We start from the raw sequence: 9,775 nt of genomic DNA on the forward strand, positions 1-9,775 counted from the left end.
TTCAGTTTACATAATTAAGCAAAATCGAAGATTAAAGCTATGTTGCTCTTGTAGCTGCTGCTTAATGGATTCACACACAGACACAGAGCTGGTTTAATTGGGGGCCACATATACAAAATAACTGTATGTCAGGCCAAGCAATATCTGTACCAATAGAACATAGACAGTGACAACAGACAGTGACATATACCACAGAACAAATGTAACGTAGACGCAGGGAGTCAGGAAGCAGGTGCAGTTAGTGAGTTTAATGATAACGAACATGGAACAATAAAAAACAAGAGAAGCGTCTGACATGGAAACACAAACAATACTATCTGATGACTGACAAAACAGACTGCTAGATAAATGGTAAGTAATGAAGGTAGTAATGAAGTCCAGGTGTGACTGATGATAGGGTGCAGGTGTGCGTAATGATGGTTACCAGGTGTGCATAAAGATGGGTTGCCAGGACTGGTGGTTAGTAGACTGGTGACGTCGAGAGCCGGAGCAGGAGTAGACGTAACAGTACCCGCCCCGACGCGTGGCTCCAGCCGCAGGACGACACTGGCAAGGGGGACGGTCCTGAGTGCGAGGAGCGGGCCAGTCCGGACGACAAAGGTGGAAATCTCTGATGATGTTGGGATCTAGAATGTTGTCCACCGGAACCCAACACCGCTCCTCTGGACCATACCCCTCCCAGTCCACCAGGTATTGGAGCCGATCCCCACGACGTCGGGAGTCCAGGAGGGATCTCACGGCATAGGTGGGGCTCCCCTCGATGTCCAAGGGAGGCGGAGCGGTGTCGTGGGGGACGGCATCAGCCAGGGGACCAGGAACCACCTGAGGAGGGAAACATGAGGAGTGTCACAATGAATTCTGGGCGTATTCAGCCCAGGGAAGGAATCGGGCCCACACCCCCTGCCGGTCCTGGCAGTGGCTCCTCAGGAATCTCCCCAGCTCCTGGTTCATCCTCTCCACCTGCCCGTTGAGGCCGGTACCTGGAAGTGAGGCTGACCATGACCCCAAGCTTCTCCTTCCATACACCTGATGTGAATTGGGGGCCACGATCGGACATGATATCCTCCGGAAGGCCATAGTGCCGGGAGACCTGCTCGAACAGTGCCTCAGCAACATGGATAGCGGTAGGGAGACCAGAGAGAGGGATGAAACGGCATGATTTAGAGAATCTGTCCACTATCACAAAAATTGTGGTAAAACCATCAGAAGAGGGGAGATCAGTGACTAAATCAATGGACAGATGAGACCAGGAACGCTGAGGCACGAAAGGTGGAGTTTCCCTGCTGGAGCATTCCGGGGGATATGGATTGGGCACATACAGAACAGGAGTTGACATAACGAGTGACGTCCTGCGCCAAGGTGGGCCACCAGTACTTTCCAGAGATGGACTGAATGGTGCGGGTGATACCTGGATATCCAGCAACGACAGCTGTGTGCGTCCAGGTCAACAGCCAATCCCTTAACCCAGTGGGAATGTAGGTGCGCTCAGGAGGACAGGTAGCAGGTTCCCTCTCCAGGGCCTGGCGAATGTCCACATCTATGTCCCAGAGCACGGGGGCTACGAATTCAGAGGGCGGAATTATGGGTGCACTCAAGACAGGAACCTCTCCCGAATCGTCGAGACGGGACAGGGCATCGGCTTTGATGTTTTTTTTTTACCTGGGCGATATGTCAGCATGAAATCGAATCTGGTGAAGAAAAGGGCCCACCTGGCTTGGCGCGGGTTCAGTCGCCTCGCTGTTCATATGTACTCCAGGTTCCGATGGTCAGTGAGGATGAGAAATGGGTCCTGGGCGCCCTCCAGCCAGTGTCTCCAATAATGCCAACTTCACCACCAGGAGCTCCCAATCGCCAACATCATAGTTCCTCTCTGCAGGAGACAGCTTTTTAGAGTAATATGCACATGGGTAAAATTTCAGTGGATTACCTTGACGTTCGGACAGGACAGCTCCCACACCTACTTCTGAAGCGTCCACCTCCACCACGAAGGGCAGCGTAGGATCTGGATGTTTGTGTCACACCCTGATCTGTTTCACCTGTCTTCGTGATTGTCTCCACCCCCCTCCAGGTGTTGCCCATCTTCCCCATTATCCACAGTGTATTTATACTTGTGTTCTCTGTTTGGCTGTTGCCAGTTAGTTTTGTTCATCAAGCCTACCAGCGTTTTTCCCTTTGCTCCTGTCTTTTCTAAAGTTCCTATTTTCTAGTTTTCCCGGTTTTGACCATTCTGCCTGCCCTGACCCTGAGCCTGCCTGCCGTCTTGTACCTTGCCCACCACACTGGATTATTGACCTCTGCCTGCCCTGACCCTGAGACTGCTTGCCGTTCTGTACCTTTTGGACTCTGATCTGGATTACTGACCTCTGCCTGCCCTTGATCTGTCGTTTTGCCTGCCCCCTGTTCTAGTAATAAACTTTCGTTACTTCGACAATGTCTGCATCTGGGTCTTCCCTAAAACGTGATAGTTTGAGCAATGGGGCAGAGGTGAAACGTCCCTTCAGTAGGCCGGAAGGCTTTGTCAGCTGCAGGATTCCACCCCAACTTCCGGGACCAACCTTGAGGAGAGAAGTGAGAGGAGAGGCGATTGAGCTAAAGTTCTTAATGAATCCCCCCAAAAATTGTAACCCCTTTATGGTGGTTGGGACTGGCCATGACCTGACAGCTTACACCTTCTTCTCATCCATCATGACTCCTTGGGGGCCGATCTGGTAACCCAAAAAGGAGACATCCTCCTGATGGAATTGGCACTTCTCCGCTTTGATGTACAGGTGGTTGGCCAGGAGGCGTTCCAGGACTACTCGGACGTGAGCGATGTGATCCTCCAAGGTAGCCGAGTAGACCAGGATGTCATCTATATACACGACCACCTGGCGTCCAAGCATGTCCCGGAACACCTCGTTGATGAATGCCTGGAACACTGACGGAGCATTGGCTAATCCAAAAGGCATCACCAAGTACTTCCATTCATTCCCCTCCCGGATGCGGATCAAACTGATGGCACTCCGCAGGTCCAACTTGGTAAAAAACTGGGCCTTGCGGTGTTGTTCGATCGCAGCCGGCACCAACGGGAGAGGGTAGCGGTACTTCGTGGTGATGGAATTCAGATTTCTGTAATCAATGCATGGGCGCAACGCCTCCATCCTTCTTGGCCACGAAGAAGAAGCCTGCCGACGCAGGGGAGGTGGACGTGTGAATGAAACCTGCTGGAGCGACTCCTGGATGTACTCCTCCATAGCCTTGGGTTCAGCCACCGACAGAGGGTAGATGCGGAGGCGCAGAACCTGCAAGCAGGTCAATGGCACAGTCCCAGGGGCGATGAGGAGGGAGAGAGGTGGTGCGGGTCTTGGAAAAAACCTCCCGAAGATCCTGGTATACCTCTGGGATGTTGAGCTGAAGGGCAACCACAGGACTCTCAATTCACGTGGAACCACAGGGAAAGGAAAAGCAGGTCTTCCGGCATTCGGGTGCTCAGTCGGTGATTTTCATCCTCGGCCATGAGATGGTGGGGTTATGACGTTGAAGCCATGGGAGGTCGAGGATGATCTTGTGTACGGGTGCACTGATGACGAGGAAGGGAAGGCTTTCTTGATGTATGGATTCCACAGTGAGGGTGAGTGGTGCTGTGATGTGTGTGATTGTCCCGGATCCTAGTGGTTGACTATCCAGCGCTTGAACCGGACAAGGAAAGGAGAGTGGGTATGAGGTGATGTTAAGGGAGGGGGCGAGGGCCTGGTCAATAAAATTTCCAACGGCACCGGAGTCCACTAGAGCTGTAAAAACAAAACATGAAGGACAGCAAGTCAGTGAAATCGATCCTAGGAAAGGTTTGGCGGAAAGTGATGATGGAACACTCACGAATAGGGTGCGGAGCACCGGCTCATTCCATCCGCTGGATGCTGCCACTGTCCGAAAGGTGAGCCCGTACTCCGCCACAGTCTGGCCATCCTGTCGTAGTTGGAGTAGGCGCTCACCCCCCTCTCTGCCCTCCGGTGGATGGTCGAACAGAGCCATGAACCCTTCATAGGAACCCAGCTCCCCTCTTTCCCAGATGTCCGTGGCCCACTGCAATGCCCGTCCGGTCAGCAGAGAAATAACAATGGCAACCTTGGAGCACTCGATGGTGGGGGCTCCCATCTGTTGAGCAAAATAGAGGGAGCACTGGAGTAGGAAGCCACGGCATTTCGATGGAGTCCCATCATATTTGTCCGGAAGGGACAATCGGGCATCGCTGACCAAAACGGACTGCTGGATGGGCTGGGGTATTGGCTCGCTGGGTCGACTTGTGATAGAGAATTCTCCGCTCTGTGGAGATGAAGCCCCTTGAGTTATGTCGACTCGTTGAAGAACGCGGAGGACCTCATCCAAAGCTGTTCCCAAATTAGCCAGCTGGTCGTGGTGTTGACGAAGTAGGTGTCCCTGTTCGCCGACCATCTGGGAGATGTCTTGATTAACTGTTGCTTCCATTTGTTGAGGTAGTATTCTGTAACGTAGACGCAGGGAGTCAGGAAGCAGGTGCAGTTAGTGAGTTTAATGATAACGAACATGGAACGATACAAAACAAGAGAAGCGTCTGACATGGAAACACAAACAATCCTACCTGATGACTGACAAAACAGAGTGCTAGATAAATGGTAAGTAATGAAGGTAGTATTGAAGTCCAGGTGTGACTGATGCCATAATATGGACTTAGTCTTTTACCAAATAGGGCTATCTTCTGTATACCACCCCTACCTTGTCACAACACAACTGATTGGCTCAAACGCATTAAGAAGGAAAGAAATACCACAAATTAACTTTTAAGAAGGCACACCTGTTAATTGAAATGCATTCCAGGTGACTACCTCATGAAGCTGGTTGAGAGAATGCCAAGAGTGTGCAAAGCTGTCATCAAGGCAAAGGGTGGCTGCTTTGAAGAATCTCAAATATAAAATATATTATGATTTCTTTACCACTTTTTTGGTTACTACATGATTCCATATGTGTTATTTCATAGTTTTGATGTCTTCATTATTATTCTACAATGTAGAAAATAGTAAAAATAAAGAAAAACGAGTAGGTGTGTCCAAACCTTTGACTGGTACTGTATGTAACTAAAACAATAGATCAGTGTGACAGTGAATACATCTATTCGTAAGGCATGGTATGAAGTACAATAGGATATTGATATCTAAATGGAGCAGATAAAAATAATAGTGTAAACATGATGAGTCCATTAATTTACTACATTATAATAACCCTGATGCTGTGGCATGAGGTACGGTCATCAACGTAAATCATCTTACAATCTTGAAATACAGTACTGTAACATCAGTGATACAACCACAACAATGGCCATCTACATGTAGTGTTCTCAGAGGATACAAAAGACAGCACATCATGTTGTGAGATTACATGGTATACAATGGCTCCATCTGCTGTAGGAAGCATAGTAATGCTTTTGGGGTTACAGGCTGACTACAGTAACTTGATTGGTTCCATTGTGCAGAAAAAAATGTGTACTAGTATTTACATGGTGGTTACATTGACAGGTACAGTGTAATTACAGTGTAGATACACATTGTTGCATAGTACTTACAACTATACATGTTTGGACTTTGTAGGCTATCAATTAGATTTGCAAATACATTTTCAATTGACAGTTGGCCCCAAACTGGCTGTACTAAGTACTAATGTGTACACACACTGTAATTATCCTGTACCTAACAATCTAATAACATTGCAAATATATCAGCTTTTAGTGTCGCTTAAAGTAATGTGGGACTCATTGTTTTCCTGTTGGGTGTCTGCTCCTCTGATATGGCACAGTAGAAACACAACATCCTCATCCTTCTCACCCACATGTCACGTACTCATACAAGATACAACATTTATTGTCTACCCATTTCCAAAACAGGCTTAATCGACAATAATAACATATTATCTTTTACAGACACACTATCATCACTTTGGTCCTACTGTGGGCTACCTTAGCCAAAACAATCCTCCTGAGGACAAATCATTTCAGTAAATATTTTTGGCACTCATTTCACTTAAGAACACTTGTTGTGACTTAACAGAAATGTCAGCATGACACATTTTTAAAGCTGGCTACTTTCATCTGATAAAAAATCTAACAGATTCACATTCTGTTGTCTATTCATAAATAAAATAAGCATTTGCATGTTTACAAAAATGACACCACACACAATCAGGGCAGCTTTTTAAATATCATGTTAACTCATTCACTAAATTAATATTGTTATGAAATATGAACACATGTACTGTATACAGTAACTTTTATTCTAATATTCAGTGTTGTACCTTCAAGTACCGTACGATACGGTTTACAATTAAGCTAACATTACTACGCAGCTATTAATTTATGACTCAGCAGAAATTAAACGTGATACAGCACTAAAGAGAGTCATCCATAACAACAGGCTTATTGTCCATGCTATTGTCCATGCTACAGTCCTGCAGATGCCCATACTCAAAATCCAGAACCCCGTCATGTAGTAGGCTCCGCTCGTTGGCGTTGTCAAAGCTGTTCTTGCCGTGGATTTGTTTGAGATGTTTGCGGAGCACGGGCTTGTGTGCGAACACCATGTCGCAGTAGTTACAGCGATGGGGCTTGTCTCCGCTGTGTAAGTTCTGGTGGTCCAGGAGAGAGCATTTCTGAGTGAAGGTCTTGCCACATATGTTGCATTGAAAGGGCTTGATGCCAGCGTGGACCCGCATGTGCCGGTGCAGGTTACCCTTCTGGGTGAACGTCTTTCCACACAGCAGGCACATGAACAGCTTGTGCATCTTGAGGTGGTTGGCATAGTTCTCTAGCTGGCGGAACACGCGGGCACACTTTGGGCATTGGTGGTACCACTGAAGTGATTTGTCTGAGTTTCGTAGGTGGCCCCCCAGATTAGGTCTCCCAATGGCTGAGGTGGGTAGTGGAGGGGGGCTGAGCGGGTATCCTGGCATTTGTGGTATGGTCATCTCGCCAGCCCGGGTGTCCACGGTGGAGTTGATGAGGGAGTGCTGGGGCTCAGGGGAGTGTAACGACGATGGGGGGCTGGTGTGGAAGCACCCTGCAATGGAGGCAGAGGAGCGTTCAGACATCTCCGACACCCGCTCACAAACGGCCTCCACCTTTACGATGGTGATGGGGCTCTCCTCGCCCTCACCCCTGTCTCGCCTCTGCCTCTGGGGAGGGGTCATCGGCTGAATTATCACATCATCATCTTCATCATCCTCCTCCTCACGATGTATTAACTGAGCTTGGGGCAGCTCCTGTATTTTCTGGGTGGGAGAGGCTCTGAGAGTCCCTCCATCTCCTTCCTCCTCCTGAGGCTGCTGTTTCACTTGGCAGTGTCGTGGCTGGATGAACTTCTTGAGGGCCTGGGTACACTGCTCCACCACGTGGCCCATCTGGAGGAAGCTGGCCACAGTTAGGTAGTTGACCAGCTCCAGCTCAGGCAGCTCCAGGGTGCCCGTGTAGCAGGAGAGCAGCAGCCGCTGGCCCACCTCCGCCTCCTGGGTCATGGAGATCTGGACCTCCCTCGTGGACGAGTCCTGCAGGAAGAACTGGTCCCGGAGGAAGGGAGAACCAGCAGCCAACACCACCTTATGACCGGGGACCTAATAATAATATTTATAAAAAATGTAATAAAATGTATAGCACAATTCATACAGAGACTGCAACTCATGGTGATGTACGTAATAAAATAATAATCAAAATAGATACAAAATATATTAAAACTTGGTAAACAGTAAAAGCAGCAGAGAATGCTTATAATAAGTGTACAAACACAGGTGATTGATAGATGCGTACCTCCAGGTCATTGATGCGCACGGTGACGTCACAGAAGCGGGTCTGGCAGCGAAGCAGGTTCATCTTCTGCAGCATAGAGTCTCCGAAGGTTCCGAAGCGGAACTGGAGGATCACCTGGTTCTGCTGCTGGGCCATGGACATGGCAGCTGCCTGCAGGCCTGGTGGGAGAGAGAAAACACAGTGGCAATTAATTTGATAACAGGTATATGGAATATTATGTGGTTAAAATGCATTTTAAGACTTTTATAAGAATATGATCCCTTTATGAGGTATTATATTATCAGAATGATCCTGATTTAATAACAGCCAGTTTGAGGCAGTTGAAAATGTCCTAGAGAGACATAATATGTCATTATAAAGGCTTATAAGACATTATAAAGGCTCATACAATATGATAAGGGTCAAGCATGATGAGAAGAGAGTGCAACATTAATTTATGTTTCTGAGCAATGACTAGCAGTGTCATGAGAAGAAGTGTACCATACTCATACAGAAGTCCCATACTCATACAGAAGTCAAAATTAGAAAATCATGACATAACATAATATATTCGTTCTTACTATAAAATAAATATTTTAACAATAATAATGCCATTATTATAAGAGATCAATAGGAAAACTCCAACATATCAAAACATATCAAGACGTAAAACAATCCCAAAATCACCCATCTCAATTGGTAATATAGTAGGATTATTATTCTTAGGCCTATTATTACGCTGCTGTGCAGAGGAGACGTGGTTGACAGCAAAAAAACGCGGTGCCTATTCGTCAGATACAAACTGATGTTTGATAAACATTCAGAAAAAAAGACGTCACTCCCTTTGGATCAATCAGAAACATAGCTAGGCGTCATTCATTGTTTTAGTGAAACGATCAAGCAAAAGCATATTATGTCTACTCGGCGTTCTTTCTCTTCATCACGGGAATCTAGATACGACTCTAAAACAGTGGCCATATTTTACCAGTGTCCCGAATGAAAAGACAACAGCATTACTACATTTTCAGCGCTAGAGAAAACATTCACCTATCGTCTATTGTCAATAGGAAAATCCCGCCTCGAAAACTGTCTCGGTAAAATCACTTTACATTAATCTACTTTTTAATCTAGAATAGTCTTGAAAAATACTTCAATTTGCCTTCAGTGCGGAAGTACTAGTAAAGAGGTTCGTCACTGGATACAACAGCCATAAAGTCATAAACCCCGCCTATTTCTACCATTTATTTTCCTAAACTCAGATTTTAAACCTAACCCTAACCTTAACCACACTGCTAACCTTATGCCTAACCCTAACCTTAAATTACGAACAAAAAGCACATTAATTTTTTTCATGAACTCTTAACGATAATAGCCTAATTTTACTTTGTGGCTGTGGTAACTAGTGGAAAGCAGTAAGGAGGGGCACCGCCACAGAGTTTTTAAACCCAGAGACACAACATCGCGAGACTTCCGGGAACGCTTGCGAAGCAGACTCTGCAGAACGGGATTTAAGAAGGCAATGGGCAAATTCGAGCCTTTCAAAGTGTGTTGCATCATGGGGTAAATCATTGTCCGACTTGGGCCTGAACGTCAACTACATGAACTTTACAAAATCACGTGATCAAAGGTCATGAAGTTTTGACTGCTGTCTACTGCAAGTTTCTGCAGTTGATTTACCGACTTCATCCTGCAGCCATCGCCTGTATTGTGGGAGGATCTATTGTCAGCCACTCATTAGGGTGATTTTGTTTGACCCACGCGAATGTGACCTGACTGAAACAGCAACCAATTTTGCCGCAATTCATGTACAATGGAGGAATACAAATGAATGTGATATTTGAGGCTCTCGCTCACGGTTTGATTCTAGAATGTGTTCGCTTTACCACTCAAACGTGCACAATGACAGAAGTGAACAATTCAAACTAAGTTGTTAATTTTCTCGATTTCTAATAGTACAACCTAGATTCAAACCAATTATTTTATGTAGCTGAA

General features: G+C 46.6%; 2 protein-coding genes across 5 annotated transcripts; both read right to left on the reverse strand.

Moving 5' to 3' along the window:
• Window positions 1-405: 405 nt before the first annotated feature.
• On the reverse strand, window positions 406-1,793 carry LOC311141320 (uncharacterized protein). Its single transcript, XM_084176616.1, has 2 exons — window positions 1,710-1,793; window positions 406-822 (listed from the first exon to the last, which is right to left on the reverse strand). Exons 1-2 carry the CDS (start codon window positions 1,743-1,745, stop codon window positions 421-423), a joined length of 438 nt encoding a protein of 145 aa, XP_084032742.1. The 5' UTR covers window positions 1,746-1,793; the 3' UTR covers window positions 406-420.
• Window positions 1,794-5,204: 3,411 nt separating this feature from the next.
• Window positions 5,205-9,000, reverse strand: LOC311141686 (zinc finger and BTB domain-containing protein 26-like). 4 transcript variants are annotated; one of them, XM_084177097.1, is made up of 3 exons: window positions 8,831-9,000; window positions 7,805-7,962; window positions 5,205-7,611 (listed from the first exon to the last, which is right to left on the reverse strand). In XM_084177097.1, exons 2-3 carry the CDS (start codon window positions 7,943-7,945, stop codon window positions 6,394-6,396), a joined length of 1,359 nt encoding a protein of 452 aa, XP_084033223.1. In that variant the 5' UTR covers window positions 7,946-7,962; window positions 8,831-9,000; the 3' UTR covers window positions 5,205-6,393. The 4 variants fall into 4 exon arrangements, with proteins under 4 accessions (XP_084033223.1, XP_084033222.1, XP_084033224.1 ...); XM_084177096.1 differs by having other exon boundaries at window positions 8,522-8,988; XM_084177098.1 differs by having other exon boundaries at window positions 8,769-8,961.
• Between the last annotated feature and the right edge of the window lie 775 nt (window positions 9,001-9,775).

Source organism: Coregonus lavaretus (genome assembly GCF_964263955.1).
Source record: "Coregonus lavaretus genome assembly, chromosome: 14".
NCBI classification, from domain to species: domain Eukaryota; kingdom Metazoa; phylum Chordata; class Actinopteri; order Salmoniformes; family Salmonidae; genus Coregonus; species Coregonus lavaretus.

Coding starts and splice junctions, on each gene's coding strand:
- LOC311141320 (XM_084176616.1), bottom strand. CDS start 1,745: ATGAACAGCGAGGCGACTGAACCCGCGCCAAGCCAG. Junction 823..1,709: donor CTGAACCCGCGCCAAGCCAG/GTGGGCCCTTTT, acceptor TTCCCTCCTCAG/GTGGTTCCTGGTCCCCTGGC.
- LOC311141686 (XM_084177097.1), bottom strand. CDS start 7,945: ATGTCCATGGCCCAGCAGCAGAACCAGGTGATCCTCCAGTTCCGCTTC. Junction 7,612..7,804: donor TGCGCATCAATGACCTGGAG/GTACGCATCTAT, acceptor TATTATTATTAG/GTCCCCGGTCATAAGGTGGT.